The sequence below is a fragment of the Cryptomeria japonica genome, chromosome 6 (genome assembly GCF_030272615.1).
Source record: "Cryptomeria japonica chromosome 6, Sugi_1.0, whole genome shotgun sequence".
NCBI lineage: Eukaryota > Viridiplantae > Streptophyta > Pinopsida > Cupressales > Cupressaceae > Cryptomeria > Cryptomeria japonica.
The window spans coordinates 105192065-105218235 of NC_081410.1; the positions used below are offsets into that span (position 1 = coordinate 105192065).

The 26171-nt window shown below is 35.8% G+C and overlaps 1 protein-coding gene across 1 annotated transcript in view; it reads left to right on the forward strand.

The window, feature by feature from the left end:
* Positions 1–26171, forward strand: part of LOC131876509 (uncharacterized) — a 54804-nt gene that overhangs the window by 8342 nt on the left and 20291 nt on the right. Inside the window, exon 2 of the mRNA XM_059221929.1 lies at positions 12923–13163. Coding sequence (XP_059077912.1) covers positions 12923–13163 — 241 coding nt within the window. The remainder of the gene's footprint in view (positions 1–12922; positions 13164–26171) is intronic.

Genomic DNA, 26171 nt, shown 5'->3' on the forward strand with positions numbered 1-26171 from the left:
TGTTGAACTACTGCACTTAACACCTAATAAAGCTACATCAACGATGTCTGTGGCATCATCCCTATAAATCATCGGGGAGTAATAAGGGACACTTGGAAGTTAAAATCCAAGGGGCGAGCAATCCCCCTTGGATCGATAATTTAATAAGATAATTCTAAATGATCTTTCATCCGCTGAGTTAAACTATAGTAAACCCCTATAGGGATGTTGAGTGAAATGCTTTTATGAAATTGTTTTAATCTCAAAGATTGTTGTCGATTGACAATTGGTCAAGGGTGACACTCATGATAAGAATTAGGATCTAGTTGTTTTAGGCCACAAGCAATAGGCCATCTTGAGTCTTTGCTTAAGCGCTACCATTGTGGGTAGCAACTGCAGAGAAACTGTCTGGGACATTGACCCTAGAAAGGGTTGCGTACCCACTAATCAGTTTACATCAAACCATAGAATAGAAAATAGAACTACATACTTTATGCCTTGATCTCATGCCGAAGCAAGTATGTAGGCAGTCTTGGGATGGAGTTGTCCCTTGTACTCAGGCGTTCGTGGGTGGGGTCTAGGCTTGGTAAAAGAAAGAATGAGTAAGAAACCTATTTTGAAAGATAAGATAATTAAACTAGAAAAAGTAATTCAATGCATACTCGGAAGGAATCACATATGGATTTGCTTGACTTCCCGAGGCTTTAAGCCAAATTCGGAGGCAGAATTCAAGCTTGTATTATGTTATTTAATTACTCCTAAGGACGACAACCTCAATGCACTTCTGTTAGAAGAGTGTAGTACTTAGTGAGTGGCTCAGGACCTGAATGGTCCCGATGAGTCTAAGTCTCTGGCCAAAGCACCTCCTATCCTGATTGGATAGATTCCTACCCCGTATGGGTAAATGCCTATCCTGTATTGGATAGATGAAATCTTATGTCCCGTATGGAATGATGCCTACCCCATATGGGTAGATGCCTATCCCGTATTAGATAGATGAAATCTTATGTCCCATATGGACCAATGCCTAACCTGTATGGTTAGATGCTCATCGCGAATGGATGAATGCCTAATCCAAATGGATGGATGCCCAGAGTATGCAATTGAATCAAACACAATGATTAAATTAAACAAAAAAAAAAGAAATGGTCAAATTTGTTGGGTTAATTAAGGTGGGTTATTACATGTGGTATCAGAGAAAAGGTTCAACTCTAGGCCTTGTGCTCACTTCAATTTACACAACTAAAGGAATGTTTTGCAATGATAGAAATTAAATTTTAAAAACCTTAAATCAAGAACTTACTAAGCGTTTGCCGAGGGCAAGGGTACAATTTCTTGAGTTTGAACAAGGGTAGACCTCTATGTGGCACCCCTAGGATTATATGATATAATTATTGGAATGAGTTGGTTAACAGACCATGAAGCTAATTTAGATTGCTATAACAAGGTTGTGGAATGTTTGGATGATGGAGGAAAAAGGGTCAAAATCCAAGGAAAGTTTAATCCCATTAATATAGAAACCATATCAGCCATGCAATTAAAGAAGGAAAGAAGAAGAAGAGGCCTAATCTATAGGGTTGAAATTGATGAAGGAAAAGAGGAAAATACACCAACCTTTGAAAATACCCCTTTCTTAAAAGAATTCAAGGATGTTTTTCTAGAAGAATTACCTGGCTTACCCCCTAAGAGGAAGTTTGACTTTTCTATCGAAGTGCTACCAGGAGTGGAACCAATATCAAGGGCACCTTACCGAATGAACACAATTGAATTGCAACAGCTCAAAATGCAATTAGAGGAACTCTTAGCTAAAGGATTAATAAGGCCAAGTGTATCACCAAGGGGAGCACCAGTTTTGTTTGTTAAGAAGAAGGATGGAACCTTAAGGCTATGCATCGACTATAGGATGTTGAACAAATTCACCATAAAGAATAGGTATCCCTTACCTCGCATAGAGGATCTTTTTGACCAAATGAAAGGAGCAGCAGTTTTCTCAAAGATAGACCTCCGGTCAGGGTACCATCAACTTAGAATTAAGGAGGAAGACATTCTGAAAATAACTTTCAAGACTAGATATGGGCATTATGAATTCACAGTAGTTTCTTTTGGTGTAACCAATGCCCCAGCTGCATTTATGAACCTAATGAATAGTGTACTCCATGACTACTTGGATAAATTTGTTTTGGTATTTATAGATGACATATTGATTTACTCTAGGAATGAGGAGGAACATTTAGTGCACCTACAAATTGTTTTGCAAAGGTTGAGAGAACATAAGTTATATGGGAAATTGTCAAAATGTGCCTTCTTCGAGGAAAAGATTCACTACCTTGGGCATATAATATCAAAGGAAGTAATAGCAGTTGATCCAGATAAAATAAAGGCAATAGTAGAATGGTCGATCCCTAAAAATGTTTCAGAGATAAGAAGCTTTATGGGGCTAGCAAGTTACTATAGGAGGTTTGTGGAAGGACTCTCTAAGATAGCAAACTCCATCACCTCATTACAAAGGAAGGGTAAAAGGTTTGTGTGGACAGAATAAAGTGATAAGGCATTCCAAATTTTGAAAGGGACACTTCACAATCATAACTGATGCTTCTATTGAAGGTTTAGGAGGAGTACTTGTCCAAGATGAAGGGGTAGTAACTTACAAATCTAGAAAGCTAAAGACTCAAGAAGTCAATTATGCACCCCATGACTTAGAGTTGGCAGCAATTGTGCATGCCCTACAGAAATGGAGACACTTCTTACTAGAGAAGCCCTTTGAGTTAAAGTCAGATAACCAAGGACTAAAGTACATCTTTACCCAACCCCACTTAAATGCCAGACAAAGAAGGTGGTTAGAGTTTCTAAGTGAATATGATTTTGAAATTGAATGTATTAAGGGGAAGGAAAATAGGGTGGCAGATGCTTTGAGTAGAAGGAGACACTTGATGACTATAGCGACATTCAAAACTTCTTTCAAAAGGCAAGTGATGGATGAGCAAGGTCACAACCCATGGTATGAGCAAGTCAAATTGACATTAGAACATGATCCAACCAATCCTAATATTGGAGGGTATACATTAGACGAAGATGGGTTTCTCAGATACAATAATAGAATCTATATTCCTATTTCAGGAGACTTAAGGGAAGTAGTCTTGTCAGAGGCTCACAATGCCCCTTATTCAAAGCACCCAGGAGTTAAAAAACTTTATGCAGATCTAAAGAAGTTATACTTTTGGCAAGGGATGAAGAATGACATTGTCAAGTATGTGGCTAAATGTTTGGAGTGTCAAAGAGTAAAGGCAGAACATAGACATCCAGCTGGATTGTTACAGTTACACGATGTACCTCAACACAAGTGGCAAGTTATTAGCATGGATTTTGTGCAAGGCTTACCCATGTCACCTTTTAGGCATGATACAATAATGGTGGTAATTGAAAAACTCACTAAGGTGGCACAATTTATACCAGGGAACCTAACGGATGATGCACCTACCTTGGCTAGGTGCTTTGTTAAGGAAATATTTAGGTTGCATGGAATACCAGAGAAAATTATATAAGATAGAGATGCTAGATTCACTTCAAGGTTTTTGGACAACTCTTCAAGCAGCTCTGGGAACTCAACTAAATTTTAGCACTGCATACCACCCTAAAACCGATGGTCAGACAGAAAGGACAAATCAGATTATGGAAGACCTACTTTGCATGTATTGTATGGACCAACAGAAGAAATGGGAAGAGTACCTACCTCTGGTAGAGTTTGCTTACAATAATACATATCAAACATCTTTGGGAATGGCACCTTTTGAAGCTTTGTAAGTCGAACACCTTTGAGTTGGGATAGTCTTGAAGATAGAGTAATTGTTGGACCAAGTATGTTGAAAGAGATGGAGAGGAAAACTAAGGAAATTAGGCAAAGATTGAAGGAAGCCTCAGATAGGCAGAAAAGTTATGCAAACAAAAATAGGACACCAAGGAAGTTTGAGGTGGGAGAGAAATCCTTCCTAAGGGTTAGGCCACACAAGAGTTCCATAAGGTTTGGGAAAAAGACTAAGCTTGCACCTCGTTATGTTGGACCCTTTGAAATATTGGGAAGGATTAATCCAGTTGCATACCAGTTGGCCTTACCTCCCTAATTGAGCTGAATCCATGATGTCTTCCATGTATCTCTTCTTAAAAAGTATGTACCTGATGAGAAACACATTTTGAATTGGGATGCCTTACAGGACCAGGAAATGGGAGGATTAATGATAGAGCCATCCAAAATCTTGGAGAGGCGCCAGTTCCAGTTGCACAATAGAGAGGTTGATCAGTGCAAAGTACAATGGAACTAGTATGATGAAAGGAATGCCACGTGGGAGGATACTAAGGATATGCAGCAGTTGTTTCCTTTTTTTGTTTTAATCGTGAACTATAGACTCTTTTGGATGTGTTCAATAAGTGCATCGAGATGATGCACAAATTAAGGGGGGGAGGATGTCACAACCCTCCTTTATCACTTTTGGATTTAAATCACAATTTTATTTTATCTTTGGATAAGCTATTTAAATGATTGAGTAAATGTTATAAAAAGAATGAAAAATAATAACACACACACACACATGGAAAATATACATTATTTTTATTTATTTAATTTCCACATCCAATTATGGCACATGTTGTAGGAAGAATAAGAAGCTTCTAGAGGATTCTCCACCACCTTGCATGTAACTCCTCCACTAAGTCTAATCAATTTGCATGAAGTCCAAAATTGGGAAAGAATCTCCTTTTTAATTAAATTTTCTAGATAGTGGAATGGAGGGAATTTTTTTATAAAATTATATGCAAGTTTCAAAGAAGGGAGTTGATTATGTTTTGAAGGAAATTTTCCAAGTTTTAGAAATAGATATTTTTGGTAGTCTCATTTTCGTTGCAGGAAGTTTAAGTTGTTGTTTAGGATTTCTCTCAAGTTGCAAGGAAGGATCATAAGGGTAGCTAGTGGATTCAACATCAAGCTCGATAAACCAGGTTCTCTCCTCATTGTTTATCTTTACATTTACTTATGAGGAATTCGTATTATCAATAGTTATAAATCTTCCTTTATATAAAGAAACTCTTTTATTTGATTTTAAATCTTTTATTAAGGATAAATAGTAATGATGATGCTTTCATATAGTGCATGTAAAATATAGTTATTTAAATTATTTTATTTCCCTCAAGAAAATATGCACATGATCTTGCTTTTGTTTTTCTTCTAAAAATTTTAGCAAAAGAAAATCATATTCCTTTATTTGTTTAAAATCTCTTTTTCTGAAATCAAAATTCTTCCTATGTGATTTGAATCTTTATTCCTCCCTCTGATTCTTTTCTCTGGTTCTTCGAATGGAAACCTGAATCTCATTCTTTAATCCCTCTGTGATTATCTTTAAAATCTCTCTACAATTATCTTTAAAATCTCGCTGTGATTATCTTTAAAATTTCTCTGTGATTATTTTTAAAATCTCTCTGTGATTATTTTAATCTCTTTGTGAATATTAATTAAAATAAAATCTCTCTGTGAAATGAGTTGAATAAAATCTCCGTGAAATGAGTTGAATAAAATCTCTATGAAATGAGTTGAATAAAATTTATGTGAAATGAGTTGAATAAAATCTCTGTGAAATGAGTTGATTAAAATCTCTCTGTGAATATTGGTTGAAACTCTATGAATATTTGTTGAATAAAATCCTCTTGTGAATACTGGAAACGAATTCTGGAAATAAACAATTCCCCTGTGAAATCTGGAACAAACCTCCTGCCTGTGAATGCTGGAATAATCTCTCTCTCTCTCTCTCTCTCTCTCTCTCTCTCTCTCTCTCTCTCTCTCTCTCTCTCTCTCTCTCTCTCTCTCTCTCTCTCTCTGTGTAAATGTCAACCTCCTATTTACTGTAGAATCAATCTAAAACAATTGTTTGGTCATCTATTTTATCCATGTTCTTGTTTTCACAAATAAATTCTCTTTTGTTTTTATATATCATTAAGTAATTGGGAATATGAAACCATATATATATATATATATTAAGTTTATATTAAAATTTATTAATATTGCATTATAATTATATTAAGTTTATTTCAATTGTTAAAATATTTTAATGTTGCATTATAAATATATTAAATTTATTTCAAGTTAAAATATTTTAATGTTGCAAGTAATTCACGGACTTCGAAAATTATTTGAATGATGCACGGAGGCATTAGGGGGGCGGTTATTGTAACCGCTAGAGAGGACAGTGGTACCCCCCACTACCCTTGCGGTCACTGTCACGACAGTGGCCGCAGGGGAGTGGAGGGGCCCATGGTGTCCCCTCAACCCTAGGGGACTGCGCATGCAGGACCGCAGGGGTGATGGGACCCCGTGGTCCCCACCCCCCTATTGATTATTAAACATTAACCATTCGCCATGTTTTTTTTTTTGTTGTTATATTATTTAGTTTTTTTTATAAAAGTATAAAATACAATTTAGAAATAAATGTATAAATTGAAAATTTGAAATTGTTAATTTTCTTTTCCTTAGTATAAACTTTAAGTTATTAAATTAACTTAGAAAATTAATAAATATTGGGGATTATTGAGGAATGAATTCACGATTAACTTATCTATAATAAATACTTGTAAATTATATTATATCAAATGTTATAATTAGAATCATTCGATCTATTAAGATCCATTGGGCACTTAGTTGGCATTAAGCAAATAATTCACATTAATATGATTCGAATCAAATGCCTAAATTTAATCGCTATTTTTGGATTGTTTAATCATGCATGCAAATTACTTATAGATTAATTACATTTATTGACGTTTTCATGCAAGTTGCACTATTCTTATAACATGCAAATTTCTTATAGATTAATCACATTTATTGACGTTTTCATGTAAGTTGTACTATTCTTATAACATGCAAATTACTTATAGATTAATTACATTTATTGATGTTTTTTTTACACATGTAATTATTAATATGCAAGTTTCATGATGGTCATTGTTATGCAAAGTTATATTTCAAGTTTTGAGTAATAAATAATGTTAGTCACGGTTTTTATTCTATGTAATTCATCAAATAGTTATTTCAAGTAATTGAGCTTTGCAATGTCTAAATTCATAATTATTTTTCAAGCACGATGTTTATCATAAGTCAGAAAATTAAATAAAGGAAGTTGGAAAACCAAAACCTAGTAGCGTTCGGTATATACAGTGCCTATGGGTCACGCTTACGGGTAATGCCGTCATGTTGAACTACTACACTTAACGCCTAATAAAGCTACATCAATGACGTCTGTGGCATCGTCCCTATAAATCGTCAGGGAGTAATAAGGGACACTTGGAAGTTAAAATCCAAGGGGTGGGTAATCCCCCTTGGATCGATAATTTAATAAGATAATTCTAAATGATCTTTCATCCACTGAGTTAAACTATAGTAAACTCCTATAGGGATGTTGAGTGAAATGATTTTATGAAATTGTTTTAATCTTGAAGATTGTTGTCGATTGACAATTGGTCAAGGGTGACGCTCATGATAAGAATTAGGATCTAGTTGTTTTAGGCCACAAGCAATAGGCCATCTTGAGTCTTTGCTTAAGCGCTACCATTGTGGGTAGCAACTGCAGAGAAACTGTCTGGGACATTGACCCTAGAAAGGGTTGCGTACCCACTAATCAGTTTACATCAAACCATAGAATAGAAAATAGAACTAAATACTTTACGCCTTGATCCCATGTCGAAGCAAGTATGTAGGCAGTCTTGGGATGGAGTTGTCCCTCGTACTCAGACGTTTGTGGGTGGGGTCTAGGCTTGGTAAAAGAAAGAATGAGTAAGAATCCTATTTTGAAAGATAAGATAATTAAATTGGAAAAAGTAATTCAATGCATACTCAGAAGGAATCCCGTATGGATTCGCTTGACTTCTTGAGGCTTTAAGCCAAATTCTGAGGTGGAATTCAAGCTTGTATTATGTTATTTAATTACTCCTAAGGACGGCGACCTCGGTGCACTTCTGTTAGAAGAGTGTAGTACTTAGTGAGTGGCTCAGGACCTGAATGGTCCTGATGAGTCTAAGTCTCTGGCTAGAGCACCTCCTATCCCGATTGGATAGATGCCTACCCCATATGGGTAGATGCCTATCCCATATTCGATAGATGAAATCTTATGTCCCGTATGGACCGATGCCTACCCCGTATGGGTAGATGCCTATCCCATATTGGATAGATGAACTCTTATGTCCCGTATGGATCAAGGCCTAACCCGTATGGTTAGATGCTCATCCCAGATGGATGAATGCCTAATCCAAATGGATGGATGCCCAGAGCATGCAATTGAATCAAACACAATGATTAAATTAAACAAAAAAAAAAAGAAATGGTCAAATTTGTTGGGTTAATTAAGGTGGGTTATTATAGGATACTTCACCAATAATGTCACTTTGAGGACAAGTTGAATCTTTGACAACTTTTTAAGACACTTTAGCAACACTTAGTGTTACATCAACAAGAGCTAACATTTAGTGGAAATCTATCACTTTGGTAGCCATTGGACTTTATGGACATACTACCTCTGGGTTGGAATTTAATATCTAGCATCTCAATGACTCAAATTTAGAAAAAATGCTTTCAACAACCATGTTTTCAAAGCAAAATAGGAATGGCTACAATTTTTACTTTGCTGAGCAGTATAAACAATTGAAAGAATTGCGTCTTGGCAAGGATAGGGAGATCACTAAAATGATTGGTGATTCGTGGAATAATCTAAAAGAAGAAGAAAAATCCATGTTTTCAAAGCGCAAAGTTTGGAAAGAAGAAAGTTTAGTAGTAGGATTATTCCACATGTTATTAAAAATATAGGGACTTGCAAACTCAAATTGGATATGGGATGTTGACATTAGGAAGTCTAACATTGACTATGTATTTAGTCTATGTGGTGATGCAATTAGTTGGATGAGTAGGTGATAGGTTGTGGTTTCTCTTTCCACTATTAAGTCAAAGTATATGACATGTTATCATGTTTGTAAATATATAGTATATCTTTAGAGATTGGGCTAAGTTAGGAAGTAGTGAGGATTAATAGTGATAGTTAGAGTATTATCAAATTTAAGAACCCTATTTTTCACACACAAAAAAACACATTCATATTCATTATCATTTTAAAGTTCAATTTAAACATAAATTAAACATCTAACTTTTACAAAAGAATCCTATAATTAAATACAACATTTAGAAATATAAATTTAAACATTCAAACTTTTACGCATGATTAAAATAGAGAGAGAGAGAGAGGGAGAGTAGGTAATTTGAGATACAATAAGTTAGAGAGAGAATAGATAATTTGAGAGATAGAGAGTAGGTAATGATAGAGAGGGTAACGTGTGAAAGAGAGAGATGGGGTAATTTGTGTGTGTGTGTGTGTGAGAGAGAGAGAGGGGGGGTAATGTGTGTGTGTGAAAGAGAGGGGATAATGTGTGTGTGTGTGTGTGTGTGTGTGTGTGTGTGTGTGTGTGAGAGAGAGAGAGAGAGAGAGAGCGTAATGATAGAGATGGTAACGTGTACGTGTGTGTGTGAGAGAGAAGGGGGGTTTATTGTTGATTTTCATCTAGGGTTTATTGTTTGTTAATTTTTTAGGATTTGTTGTTTGTTTATTTTCTAAGGTTTATTGTTCATTTTTTCTATCTAGGGTTTAGTGTTCATTTTTCTGTTCAGGGTTTATTGTTTGTTTTTTGTGTCTAATGTTTATTATTCGTTTACGTTTTTTTTTTGTGTTTTTTTCCTACGGTTTTTATTGTTCATGTTTTTTGTAATATTTAAAAACTAAAATCTATTTTAAACATGAAATAAAATAAAATAAAAAACATTTTTCAAACTTTAAAACACTAAAATTAAAAAATAACAATAAATTAACAATTTTTTATGAAAAATAATAACAATAAATCAACATTTTTTTATGAAAAATAATAAAAATAAATAAAACTACGTACCTAGAAGGAGGTAAAAAATGGTCTGGGGGGTCAGTTGGGATGAAAAAAAGGGTACCCGTGCTCCTCTAAAATGTTTACCCGTTTTTGAAACAGTGAAAATGATGGAAAATGGTTTTTTTTTTTTAAAATACATTCAAGAAACGGGCGACCGTTTAGCTTCGGGCACCCGTTTTTGAATGGCTTGGGCACTCGAAGCGAAACGAGTGCCCGATTTGTTTCTAGCGGGCTCTTTTCCCAACCCACGGACTTCTGCGAGATTGGGACCCAACTTTGTGCATTTACCCCTTTTTGTTTTTTATATATTTAATTTTTTTTATTTTTAATTATTATATTATAATATATAAATAACAAATTATATGCTTAAATCCTTTTACATATTTGTTTTAATAATTATTATTATTTTTTTATAGGTAATGGGCCGAAGCCGATAAGGTGTACATACCCTACCCCCTATGTGGGATTTGAACTCATGACCTCTATTTCAAGAGCACAAGTTCTCCACCACTAGACTAACTCGGGTTGTACTATTTTAATAATTATTAAATAATATATATCTATATAAACAATTGATTATAATATTTTATATAAAAAAAATTATTATTATTTAACTTTATATATATATATATATATATATAATTTTTTTTTTTTTTTATTTGTGTGTGTATGTATATATGTATATATATATATATATACACACATATGTATATATATGTATGTATATGTATACACACACAAACATATATGTATATGTGTGTGTGTGTATAACATATATATATGCATCTATATATATACATCTATATGTATGTATATATGTATATGTGTGTGTATGTATATGTGTGTGTGTGTGTGTATGTGTGTGTGTATTCTTTTTGGCTTCAATTAATTTTGGTATAGATAGTCCTCTATATCATTGGATTGGATTTTGTATTGGATGGATAGAATGGTTTTCAATATCAAAATAAATCATGTAAGCTCCTAAGTGGGCCTTTTTTATCTTAGTTTTTCATTTCAAATACTTTCAGTTTCACTAACCAAAGTAAACTACAAGTACATTTCCTTTGCTTACACATTTGGCTGGCAGGGGCACTCCTTGTCAATACAGGTGGTTGGTTGTCCGATGCAATAAATTAAGTTGGATTCTATTTCAGCTTTTATATTAAGTATATATTTAAGCATTTCTAGTAGATCTACAACTCTGAGTATTGCTTCAATTCAACATTTTAGTATATAAACATGAGGGTTGATTTTGATGGTTGTTTAAATATGATTCTAATTCTGGTCTTTTTTTCAACACTCAAGGCATATTTTCCTCCACCTATTTGCTTATTCTACACTTAGCATTGGTTAAGAGACCCATGGTTATTATGATAGTCACTAAGGATGGGTAATTTACCTCTACTCACTAGACTGTTATATTATATATGGCATATCTACGTGATTAAGGTCTGGATTGGTCCTTGTGATCTCTGCATAGGTATATATTATTGTAGGAATTGATTATTCAGATGTTTGTAATCAATTCTTAGGTTGTTTTATCTCCCATATTTATATATAAAAACTCCTTTGTTTTAAGCTAATAAGTGTCTTTGAGTTTCTTGATTGCAATAGAAGTGCAAGAAAAAATTTCCTTGTTGAAGAATCTTATAAAGTTGGGACTGTTAGGAGAAGATCCAGATAACAGTTGATCTAATGCAAAAGGATTAGATCCATTTTTCCTATTTGGGGGATAAATAACAGAGAAATTAGTTGCTCAACAAGGAAAGTTGATTAAATATTGTAAACAGGGGAATAGTGCATTAGTAGGGTAGGGGTTTGTATCATCTGATTGGGTTTATACATTATGTATATGGGTGTGGACACTAGCCAATTTGTAATCATATTAAATTTTAGTTGGATACGAGCTAAAACCAGAGGTTCTCTTCCTGGTTCTTTCATATCGATATACTCGCTTGAACCAGGATTGTATATGTGTATGCGTGGGTGTACTATTTTTGGCTTTAGTTGATATTAGTTGATTTTGGTATAGATAGTCCTCTATATCATTGAATTGGATTCTGTATAGGCTAGATAGAATGGTTTTCAATATCAAAAGTGTCATACCCAAACTTTAGGGCAAGAATGGGATTAAATTTTTTTTTAAATAACAATAAATTCGCTAATACGAAATTTTACTAGCAAGTTTGTCTTAACTATGTGAGAGTTATCTCTAACAACTAACTAAAATAAGTGATAATAATTTAAATCAAATGCGGAATACTAAAAGTATTATTTTATGAATTCATCGATTTTAATCAATAACTAAATTAAATCAATTAATTGACGTAGATAAAATTAACCTCCAATAGCCATTAAACTTTTTTTTTTTTTTTAAAGAAAAACTAATTAAATTAGTCCTAGCACTTAGCTTGCAAATGTCTATATTTAATTTTATCAATAATTAAAAGCTATTTAAACTAAATTGTCTAAAAGGTCAATTAAATTTACAGTGACATATGTCCCCAAAAGAATAATCTCATTAACCTATATCCAAGTATAATAATTAAATTTTAACATCATTCTTTTAAAATGCCCATAGGTTTATTTAAACACAATATTTGCCCTCTTGATTTTAAAACACATATATAATATCTACAACACATAATAAAATACTTAATCTAAGATTTACCTTATTCTCTTAGATATTCAAACAATATATATATATATATATATATATATATATATATATATATATATATATATAATCATTTTTCCATATCTACAACAAAATCTCCATGCAAACCCTAACCAAGAATTTAATATAAAATAAAGTTTCTTTTTTTTTTTTCCTTTCCTTTCAAATACCCTAATTTCTTTTTTATTATAAATGAAAAACCCATTTCATTTCATTCTTAACCCTTATTATTTTTTTCTTTTCAACTTATTCGAAATACCCTAACCCATACTGGGTTAGGGTTTCATGTTTTCTTTTTGTTGGTTGCAGGAAGAGGGCCGAACTTGGCAAGTGGGGAAGGGGGAGGCCGCACGGCATTTGTTATTGTTGCAGGTAGCGGCAGTGGCGGAGGAAGTGGAGGAGTCAGTGGTGAGGAGGGCGCAGCCCCCATAGTGGAGTCGTTGGCGCCTCTGTGGTCCGTGCCTGTAGCGGCGCCCGCGGCATCTCTGTGGAACACGGCCCACAGGGAGCCTGTGCCGCCCGGCGAGCCCGTGGAAGCCCTAGGCTCCAGGTCCCCAAGGGTTGCTATATTTCTTTTTCTTAAAAAAAAATAATGTATTAAATATATATATATATATATATATATATATATATACATTTAAAAATCAAGATAACTCTGCCATGCAAAAATATAGAAAATATATATATATTTTTTTAAAAGGAAAACCTTTTAAACAAATTGATTAAAATATTCTAATTTTAAATCAAGGTACATATTTTTTTTTATTTTAAATTCTATAAGTCAAAGATAAACTATATGACTTTAGAAGTAATTTCTGTAATAGATGATTGACAGAATTTAATAAAATTTACTTTCTGCAATAAAAGTAAATAACATAATTAACTAATCCTAAAACAACAACTATATTAACTTTAGAAATTATTAAATTAAACTATAGAGATGGTTATAATAACTTTAGATTTTATTTTCTGCAATTAAATCAAATGATAGATTTAAATAAAATAAAATTGCTCTTCCATAAATAAATCTAATTGTTTTTTTATTTTTTTTTCCAGCCCTCTACATGCATGCTAAACTATTTCATTGTCTTCCTATTTAATTTCATAAGCATTGTAGGATAAAATAAATTTCTTGCTCTTCCAACAAAATATATTATATTCAACAAATATTAATTTCCAAACATTAGGAATTAAATCCAGAAATATATATTCATTAAATTCTATATAGCATAATAAAATATTTCATTTGTTTTAAAGAACATTTAAAATACAATATAACCATCAATACAAATGGATCTCTCATTTCTATTAAACGAGGATCTTAAAAATAATAGATACATTTCTCTTTTTTTTTGAAAATAGATACAACCTAGTTTCCCATTACATAGTTGCAACTTTAAAACATAAATTTTTCCATTCCCAAATCTTTTCTGTAACGAATACAAAACAACAACTTCTATTTGACTCTTTTTTTTTTTCTTTCTTCCAACAACCTGCAAATAAAACATAGGCTATGACCATGGAGAGCTCACCTCCCAGCCTAGGCTAACTGATAGCCACCCCCGAGCTTGGAGAACCAAGCCCTAGACAGGTAACATACATGCAAAACACAAATAAACAAGGGAAAACAACCACAATCACATTCCCAACCAAGGGCTACACTGCACCACACATTGTGATGTCTTTTTAAGGGTGGTAGTGGACCAAGTATCTTGAGGAGATTGCAAGTATGGTAAAACATATAGCCACCTCATGGCAAACCAAATACATCATAAGTATAACAACCCCACATTCCTTATGCCCCCCAAGGCATTCATGCCTTATTCCCCTCCTTATGACCTCCAATGCATAAACAAGTCATGTAGCAAGGGTCACATAAAATCCCTTGTGATCACTCTCATTAAGAGAGTCTCTCACTCGAGGGCTGTCACTTCTACCACCCACAAGACCATCCTCTCTCCCAAGAGTAGGAGGCCTTGATTACTCCCAAAGCACATAAAATGCCACACAAAGTAAAACATAAAACAAAAAAAAAATTCCAAGGGAAAACATGCAAGAAACTAGCCTTTTTACACATGCAATTCTTTTAATACAACACGCAATATGAAAACATTACAAAAAAAGTAGAACCAACCTTCAACTGCCCAAAGGTATGCTAGTTTTGTTGAGGATGAGCAGCCCAATTCCACGTCTTTCCTTTCTACACTTAGCCAAATTCTTAATTCAAAAATCTATCTTTTTCCTTTCAAAATTCCTTGTCTCCAAAAATGGAGAGTGGGTGATTACCCCCAAAATCTCTCATTCTTGCTTAAGAAGACCCTAGTGAGAGTTCTCACAAGTTTCTAAAACTGAAAAGGAAAGTAAGGTAAAATGGGAAAGGGAACTCTCATTCAAAAAGGAAGGTTAACAACTTAGTTCAAGCCTTCTAATTTCAATTTTCTCACAACTTAGAAAAGTCACTTTTTAAGGTGTCTAAAAGGTCACATGAGAGTTGGTACATGCCTAAAATTACTCCTAACCCTTAGGTATACCTTATGGGCTTTAGGAAACCCTATTAAACTACCCCTAGGTGTCCATTTAACCCTTTTTAAACCCATTTGAAGTTAATTTTCGGGTCAGAGTTAAGTTGACCATCCCAAAGATTCTTTACCCAAGGCATTTATGGAATCATATTAAATTAATTGAAAATAAACTATAGTTAAACAACTCCCTCCAAGAGACAAATTTAAAAACTCAAACATAAATCAAAACATGTGTCAAGTGACCCAAAGAAAATACTTTTACAAATTTATACATGGAATCTTGTCTCTTGTTGGATTTACATAAATAAACAAAATTCAATTTAACATTCATGCAACAATCACTTTCACGAATAAAATACGATACAAACGGGGTGTTGTCTCTCCAAATAGACAAACCCTAGTTTTACGAACGCACATAGATCTAGGTTTGGTTCTCCATAATATTTTGATGGTCACATGGATAATTTTCCTGCACATCTCAATTGCACATTAGTAATTTCAAATAACCTCATATAATACAAAACACATGAATAAGAATACATATCAAACACTCTACAACCAATATACACTTAGTCAAATCAACACACTTTATATCCAACAAATCCACATAAGCAATTATCATAATTCTCATAATTTGATCCACACATAAAACATACATCCTATTTCTATCATCATAGTAAAGTCCTGCAAATCCAATAACGACATATATCATCGCAAATTCATCCTATTCAAAAATCATGTAGAGTTCTATATCATAAAGCATATAAATGAAGCATCAACATATAGCAATATTATCCAAATCATGGAATCATATAAGTTCTAAATCCATAATGCATAAAATAAAGCATCCATAATAGTCTCAACATAAAAATCATTGAAATGCTAGACTGAGTCGGGGTAGGGCCTCACACCCTCCCCCTCTAGGTATGAACTTCCTCCTGGAGTTCATCAAAAAGATGGGGGTACTCTGATCTCATATGTGTTGCATCCTCCCATGAAGTCGTAACCTCATCATAGCAATCCCACTGGACCCTAACCTGGTCCAGGTCTCGACCTCGAAGGGCCAGCGTCCGGCGTGCCAAAATGCGAATGGGCTCCAAAGCTAGCTGCCCATCCGACTCCACCTGCAAGGCATCCCAATCTAATATATGAGACTCATCATAGATATACTTCCTCAAAATTGATACATGAAACACATCGTGGATGCATGATAGGCTAGGTGACAATGCTAAATGGTAGGCAACCGGTCCTATCCTCTCAAGGATCTCAAATGGTCCTATAAAATGAGGTGCGAGCTTAGAACCCTTTCCGTAACGAATTGGACTCTTATGCAGTCGCACTCTCAAAAAGAGTCTGTCTCCAACCAAGTAGCTACGATCTATCCTCTTTGCATCCACATATTTCTTCTGTCTATCCTAAGCCTCTCTAAGACGCTGCCTAATCAAATCCACCTGTTGCTCCATATCCCGGACTATCTCTGGACCAATAGCAACTCTATCCTCTATGCAGTCCCAACTCAATGGTGTCCTGCAAGGTCTGTCGTATAATGCTTGATAGGGTGGCATTCCCAACGAAGTGTGATGCCCATTGTTATAGGGAAACTCCACTAAGGGAAGGTACTCTTCCCATCTAGTCTAATGATCCATGACGTACATGCGAAGCATATCCTCTAACACTTGATTAACCCTCTCTGTCTGACCATTTGTTTCCGGATGATAGGCTGTACTGAAGTTGAGCTTAGTGCCCATAGTTGCCTATAATGCCTTCCAAAAGGAAGAAGTGAAGAGGGAATCCCTGTCAGAAATAATCTTGCATGGAACGCCATGAAGTGTGACAATGTCTCACAAGAACACCTGTGCTACCGCTGGTGTTGTGAAGGTAGTCCGAACTAGTGAAAAGTGAGCCACTTTGGTCAACTTGTCAACTATCACCAAGATGGCATCATGGCGACGAGAAGACATAGGAAGACCAATGATGAAATCCATGGATATAGTATCTCACTTCCACTCTGGTATAGCATGAGACTGGAGCAACCCACCTGGATGGCGGTGCTCCGCCTTTACTCTCTAACACTCAAGGCATCGGGCTACTAACTCAGCAATGAGCTGCCGCATTCCTGGCCAATGATATAGTTGTCTCAAGTCAGCATGCATCTTCTTAACTTTGGGATGTGCTGTATAAGGAGCTCTATGAGCCTCCGTGACAATGAACTCTCGCAATCCCCCAGAAGAAGGTACATAGATACGCCCTCTATGGCGTAATAGTCCATCGGATTCCAAAGAATAATCCACATATTTCCCCTCTAGAGTATCCTAAGATCGTATCACCTGACAAACCTCCAAATACCATCCATCCTTTGGAAACTATTATAGTATACAATCCCTCAAATCCGTGCCTATAGAAATGGTGTATACCTCGTGACGTCTCCTACTTAAAGCATCTGCAACTACATTTTCTTTTCCTTTGATGTAGTGAACGTCAAAATCATATTCGCACAAGAACTCCATCCATCTCCTCTGTCATGCATTAAGGTTTGACTGAGTGAATATGTACTGAAGACTCTAATGGTCTAAAAGAAGCTCAAAATGGTGACCCAAAAGGAAGTGTCTCCACCTCACAAGTGCATGCACTACTTCTGCAAGCTCAAGGTCATGAGTAGGATAATTAAGTTCATGAGTCTTTAGTTTCCTAGACTCAAACGCTATAGCCCTACCATCCTGCATAAGAACTGCTCCTAAACCCTCTAGGGAAGCATCTGTACAAACCATGAAGTTAGCTGAGGGATCTGGTACTACAAGGATAGGTGCGCTAGTAAGTGCCTTCTTGAGTTCCTGAAAGGCCCTCTTGCACTTCTTTGTCCACTCAAATTTCTTCCCTTTACGTTGAAGAGAAGTAATAGGATGAGCGACTCTGGAGAATCCCTCAATAAAGCGTCGGTAATAACCTGCTAAGCCCATGACCTTTGTCACACTGGTTGGTGCTGGCCAATCCATAATAGCTCTAATCTTTGATGGGTCAACTAAGTTCCCATCATCGAAAATAACGTGCCCAAGGTACTTGACCTCTTATCGAAAGAAAGCACACTTTGACAAACTGCCAAACAATTGATTGTCCCTCAAACACTGCAAAACCTGCCTCAGGTGCTCCTCATGCTCCTTCTCATTCCAGAATATATCAAAATATCATTGAGGAACACGATCACAAAACGGTCAAGGAATGTGCGGAATACCCCATTCATGAGGCTCATGAAAATAGCAGGAGCATTCGTAAGACCGAATGGTACCATGGTGAACTCATAGTGGCCATATCTAGTGTGAAACATGGTCTTGTGGATATCACTCTCCACTATTCTCAGCTGATGGTATCCTAACTTCAGATCAATTTTGGAAAAGAATTTGGCACCCTGAAGGTGGTCAAATAAATCATTGATTCTGGGTAATGGATATGGATTCTTGATAGTTACTTTGTTTAACTAACGATAATCCATGTATAATCAGAGAGATCCATCCTTCTGCTTTACGAAGATGACTGGTGCACCCCATGGGGACATGCTAGGATGAATGTGCCCCTTCTCAAGGAGTTCCTCAAGCTTCATCTTGAGCTCAATAAGCTCATTTGTGGTCATCCTGTAAGGTGCTCTAGAAACTGGCTCAGCTCCTGGTACAAGGTCTATATGAAAGTCAATCTCTCTACAAGGCGGCATACCAGGTAACTCTAAAGGAAACACATTTGAAAATCCCTCAAGGATAGGATGGTCATCAATCGATGTTTCTTTTTCATCCTCTTCCTCTCTATTACTAATGGTGATGGCAAAAAGCTGACATCCCTTCCATGTGCTCTGCTTAAGATGCATTGCGGAAATCATACGGAGAGACACGAGTCTCTAAATCCCTGCGATAACTACGGGTGAACCATGATCATCCTCACACTCGATCTTTTTTAGGTGACAATCCATCTTGGCTCTATGGGCATAGAGCCAATCCATGCCAAGTACGATACCATAAGATCCAAGTAGTGTCACTCTAAGGTCTACTAAAGTGGTGGTCTTGCCAATCTATAGCTGACATGCCCTAACCTCTGATTCCACTGACACTCTAGCCCCTGAAGCTAACTCCACTTCCCAACTGACACCCTGTCTAGTTACCACTAGCCCGCAACGCTCCACAACCAATGCAAATATAAAGGAGTCAGTAGCTCCTGAATCAAATAAAATAGATACACTATTACCTTTGATCATACCTACAGCCTCAATGACCATGGCCTAATGCTCAGCCTGGCGGTTGTCAACCACTGCGAATACTCTATGGGACCTGCCCATATCACCAACTGTAGGCTCAGAAGCGGCCATCCTCTGATTTCCTGCCATCTGACCCTGGGGGCAATCCCTTGCCATATGTCCCATGGCTCCACATGTAAAGCAAGTATCGCGTGCCTGAAACTGGGTGCCCTGAGGCCTAGAGAAGGTCTGTCCTCTTGTCCTACTAGATGCACTGTACCCACCCCTGGAGGACTGCTGAGTCCTCACCAGAGGTGTGTAAGGCACCTAAGCTCTCTGATCTTGACTCTAACCCTAAGACTGTCGCTAATTGGGCTTTGTGCCCTACTGATACTATGGAGGCTTTTGCCTCTGGTTCTGTTGAGACTATTGCAGAGGAGGGGGTTTGGTGAACCCCGGTGAGTTTCTATTATTTCCCTTCCAATGGGGTTTCTGAAATCTATATGTCTGGGGTGTAGGGTTTTGGTTCTAGAACCAATCCTTAGTATCTTGTGGTCTGACCTGAATCTCTTCTGCTATCAGTGCCTTCTGCATAGCAACCCGAAGGCTCCCTGGAGTGGACATCCTCACTGGTCCTGCTATGCCGACATTCAGCCCTCTGATGAAATGGTTAATGAGAAGTTTCTTGTCCTTTAGATAGTCCACATATGGCAAGAGATCAAATAATTTGCTCTTGTACTGGGTCACTGAGAGACCCTTCTGCTAGAGATCATGAAACTTGTCTATCCTATGCTGTCTATAATGCTCTAACAAGTACCTCTTCCTAAACCTCTCTGTAAAAATCTCCCATGTGAGAGTATCAGCAACCAAACCACACTTGTATTCTTCTTGTCTCCACCATGTGGAGGTTGTCCCTCTCAATAGATGGACTGCTACACATGCTTTTAGATTGCTCTCATAAGAGCGCAATGCAAAGCACCTATCAAGGCTCAACAACCAAGCCTCAGCTTCTACCCCGTCGATAGATCCCCCAAAAGATGGTTGCTGGAGGTGCATAACCTCCCTGATAAGATCCCCTAGCTCTCAACGAGCTCTCTCATAATACACTGGCTCTACCCCTAGAGGTGGTCTTGGTAGGTGCACAAACTCTAGCTCATTCCCACCCTAACTCTCTACGGGAATAGGAGGTGGACTCCTGCTCCATTCCCTATCAACTGATCTATGACTCCCTAAAATCTGATTTTCAACATGATGAGCCCCAACTGGAATCCTATCCTGGACTATACCAATTAGGTTCTGGATTGCTTCTAAGAGGTTTCGGTTTGGGTCAACTAGCTATTCGGGAGGAGCCTCTGGGTTCATTTCCGGAGCCAATTCCTCCCTAACTACCTCTTCGCGTGCTATGCGTACACGCCTAAGACCCCTTCCGCGCTCGCAAGCTTGTCGCGTAGTCGAAGGCATCCTAAGAGAAAAATAAAATAAAATAAATTAAATAACTAATTTCTTTGGAAAAATATTTAATTAATTAAATTTAAATATCCTAGAAAATCAATATAATAAAATTAATTAAATAATTAAAGCGAAACGTAATGGAGAAAGGTTCCTAGTGTTGGAAACCTTGCTCTGATACCAAAATGTCATGCCCAAACTTTAGGGCAAGAACGGGATAAAAAGGAAAACCTTTTAAACAAATTGATTAAAATATTCTGATTTTAAATCAAGGTACATGTTTTTGTTTTTTTTAAATTCTGTAAGTCAAAGATAAACTATATGACTTTAGATGTAATTTTTGTAATAGATGATTGACAGAATTTAATAAAATTTACTTTCTGCAATAAAAGTAAATAACAGAATTAACTAATCCTAAAACAACAACTATATTAATTTTAGAAATTATTAAATTAAACTATAGAGATGGTTATAATAACTTTAGATTTTATTTTCTGCAATTAAATCAAATGACTGATTTAAATAAAATAAAATTGCTCTTCCATAAATAAATCTAATTGTTTTTTTTTTTTCCAGCCCTCTACATGCATGCTAAACTATTTCATTGTCTTCCTATTTTATTTCATAAGCATTGTAGGATAAAATAAATTTCTTGCTCTTCCAATAAAATATATTATATTCAACAAATATTAATTTCCAAACTTTAGGAATTAAATCCAAAAATATATATTCATTAAATTTAGTATACCATAATAAAATATTTCATTTGTTTTAAAGAACATTTAAAATACAATATAACCATCAATACAAATGGATCTCTCATTTCTATTAAACGAGGATCTTAAAAATAATAGATACATTTCTCTTTTTTCTTGAAAATAGATACAAACTAGTTTCCCATTACATAGTTGCAACTTTAAAACATAAATTTTTCCATTCCCAAATCTTTTTTGTAATGAATACAAAACAACAACTTCTACTTGACTCTTTTTTTTTTCTTTCTTCCAACAACTTGCAAATAAAACATAGGCTATGACCATGGAGAGCTCACCTCCTAGCCTAGGCTAACTGGTAGCCACCCTCGAGCTTGGAAAACCAAGCCCTAGACAGGTAACACACATGCAAAACACAAATAAACAAGGGAAAACAACCACAATCACATTCCCAACCAAGGGCTACACTGCACCACACATTGTGATGCCTTTTCAAGGGTGGTAGTGGACCAAGTACCCCGAAGAGACTACAAGTATGGTAAAACATATAGCCACCTCATGACAAACCAAATACATCAAGTGTATAACAACCCCACATTCCTTATGCCCCCCAAGGCATTCATGCCTTATTCCCCTCCTTATGACCCCCAATACATAAACAAGCCATGTAGCAAGGGTCACATAAAATCCCTTGTGATCACTCTCATTACGAGAGTCTCTCACTCGAGGGCTGTTACTTCTACCACCCACAAGACCATCCTCTCTCCCAAGAGTAGGAGGCCTTGATTACTCCCAAAGCACATAAAATGCCACACAAAGTAAAACATAAAACACAATAATTTTTCCAAGGGAAAACATGCAAGAAACTAGCCTTTTTACACATGCAATTCTTTTAATACAACACGCAATATGAAAACATTACAAAAAAAGTAGAACCAACCTTCAACTGCCCAAAGGTATGCTATTTTTTTTTAGGATGAGCAACCCAATTCCACAAGTCTTTCCTTTCTACACTTAGCCAAATTCTTAATTCAAAAATCTATCTTTTTCCTTTCAAAATTCCTTGTCTCCAAAAATGCAGAGTGGGTGATTACCCCCAAAATCTCTCATTCTTGCTTAAGAAGACCCTAGTGAGAGTTCTCACAAGTTTCTAAAATTGAAAAGGAAAGTAAGGTAAAATGGGAAAGGGAACTCTCATTCAAAAAGGAAGGTTAACAAATTAGTTCAAGTTTTTTAATTTCAATTTTCGCACAACTTAGAAAAGTCACTTTTTAAGGTGTCTAAAAGGTCACATGAGAGTTGGTACATGCCTAAAATTACTCCTAACCCTTAGGTATACCTTAAGGGCTTTAGGAAACCCTATTAAACTACCCCTAGGTGTCCATTTAACCCTTTTTAAACCCATCTGAAGTTAATTTTCGGGTCAAAGTTAAGTTGACCATCCCAAAGATTCTTTACCCAAGGCATTTATGGAATCATATTAAATTAATTGAAAATAAACTATAGTTAAACAACTCCCTCCAAGAGACAAATTTAAAAACTCAAACATAAATCAAAACATGTGTCAAGCGACACTGTAATAACCCCCCTTAATTAACCCAACAAAGTTGACCATTCTTTTTTTTTTGTTTAATTTAATCATTGTGTTTGATTCAACTATTATTCACAGAGAGATCTTACTCAACTCACAGGAAGAATTTAAAGAATGAGATTCAAATTTCCATTTGAAGAACCAAAGAAATGGATTAAAGGGAAGAAATAAAGATTCAAATCACGCATGAAGAATTTTAATCTCATAAAGAGAGAGATTTTAAACAAATAAAAGAATATGATTTTCTTTTTGCTAAAATCTTTGGAAAAAGAAAAAAAAAAAAAAAAGTACGATCTTGTGCATATTTTCTTAAGGGAAATAAAATAAATAAATAACTATGAAAGCATTATCATTATTATTTATCCCCAAATGAAAGATTTAAATTTTAATAAAAGAATTTCTTTATGTAAAGGAAGATCTATAACTATTTTTTTAAAAATACGAATTTCTCATAAGTGAATGTGAAATAACAAGGAAAGAACCTGGTTTATCGAGCTTGATGTTGAATCCACTGGTTATCCTTTTGATCCTTCCTTGCAACTTGAGAGAAATCCTTCAACAATAACTTAAAATTCCTGCAATGAAAAAATGAACTACCAAAGAAAAGATCTACTTCTAAAACTTGGGAAATTTTCTTCAAAACAAAATCAACTCCCTTCTTTGAAACTTGCATATAAATTTATAAGAAAATTCTCTCCATTCCACTATCTAGAAAATTTAATTAAAAAGGAGATTCTTTCCCAATTTTGGACTTCATGCAAATTGATTAGATTTAGTGGAGGAGTTACATGCAAGGTGGTGGAGAATCCTCTGGAAGTTTCTTATTCTTCCTACAACATGTGCCATAATTGGATGTGGAAAATAAATAAATAAATAAATAAAAATAATGTATATTTTCCATGTGTGTGTGTGTGTGTGTATTATTATTTTCATTCTTTTATAATATTCATTCAATCATTTAAATAGCTAATCCAAAAATATAATAGAATTATATTTAAATCAAAAGGTGATAAAGGAGGGTTGTGACATCCTCCCCCCCTTAATTTGTGCATTGTCCTGATGCACTTATTGAATGCATCCAAAAGAGTCTATAGTTCATGATTAAAACAAAAAAGGAAACAACTGTTGCATTTCCTTAGTATCCTCCCACGTGGCATTCCTTTCATCATACTAGTTCCATTGTACTTTGCACTGATCAACCTCTCTGTTGCACAATTGGCACTAGCACCTCTCCAAGATTTTGAATGGCTCTATCATTAATCCTCCCATTTCTTGGACCTGTAAGGCATCCCAATTCAAAATGTGTTTCTCATCAGGTACATACTTTTTAAGAAGAGATACATGGAAGACATCATGGATTCAGCTCAACTGGGGAGGTAAGGCCAACCAATATGCAACTGGATTAATCCTTCCCAATCTTTCAAAGGGTCCAACATAATGAGGTGCAAGCTTAGTCTTTTTCCCAAACCTTATGGAACTCTTGTGTGGCCTAACCCTTAGGAAGACTTTCTCTCCCACCTCAAACTCCCTTGGTGTCCTGTTTTTGTCTGCATAACTTTTCTACCTATCTGAGGCTTCCTTCAATCTTTGCCTAATTTCCTTAGTTTTCCTCTCCATCTCTTTCAACATATCTGGTCCAACAATTACTCTATCTTCAAGACTATCCGAACTCAAAGGTGTTCGACATACAAAGCTTCAAAAGGTGCCATTCTTAAAGATGTTTGATATGTATTATTGTAAGAAAACTCTACCAAAGGTAGGTACTCTTCCCATTTCTTTTATTGGTCCATGTAGTACATGCGAAGTAGGTTTTCCATAATCTGATTTCTCCTTTCTGTCTGACTGCCAGTTTCAGGCTGGTATGCAGTGCTAAAATTTAGTTGAGTTCCTAGAGCTGATTGAAGAGTGGTCCAAAACCTTGAAGTGAATCTAGCATCTCTATCTGATATGATTTTCTCTGGTATTCCATGCAACCTAAATATTTCCTTAACAAAGCGCCTAACCAAGGTAGGTGCATCATCCATTAGGTTCCTTGGTATAAAGTGTGCCACATTAGTGATTTTTTCAATTACCACCATTATTGTATCATGCCTAAAAGGTGACATGGGCAACCCTTGCACAAAATCCATGCTAATAACTTGCCACTTGTGTTGAGGTACATCGTGTAACTGTAACAATCCAGCTGGATGTCTATGTTTTGCCTTTACTCTTTAACACTCCAAACATTTAGCCACATACTTGACAATGTCATTCTTCATCCTTTGCCAAAAGTATAACTTCTTTAGATCTGCATAAAGTTTGTTAACTCCTGGGTGCCCTGAGTAAGGGGCATTGTGAGCCTCCAACAAGACTACTTCCCTTAAGTCTCATGAATTAGGAATATAGATTCTATTATTGTATCTGAGCAACCCATTTCGTCTAATGTATACCCTCCAATCTTAGGATCAGTTGGATCGTGTTCTAATGTCAATTTGACTTGCTCATACCATGGGTCGTGACCTTGCTCATCCATCACTTGCCTTTTGAAAGAAGTTTTGAATGTTGCTATAGTCATCAAGTGTCTCCTTCTACTCAAAGCATCTGCCACCCTATTTTCCTTCCCCTTAATACATTCAATTTCAAAATCATATTCACTTAGAAACTCTAACCACCTTCTTTGTCTGGCATTTAAGTGGGGTTGGGTAAAGATGTACTTTAGTCCTTGGTTATCTGACTTTAACTCAAAGGGCTTCCCTAGTAAGAAGTGTCTCCATTTTTGTAGGGCATGCACAATTGCTGCCAACTCTAAGTCATGGGGTGCATAATTGACTTCATGAGTCTTTATCTTTCTGGATTCATAAGTTACTACCCCTTCATCTTGGACAAGTACTCCTCCTAAACCTTCAATAGAAGCATCAGTTATGACTGTGAAGTGTCCATTCGGATCTGGTACTTTTAGAATGGGTGTTGATGTTAGTTTCCCTTTCAAAATTTGGAATGCCTTATCACTTTGTTCTATCCACACAAACCTTTTACCCTTCCTTTGTAATGAGGTGATGGGGTTTGCTATCTGAGAGAATCCTTCCAC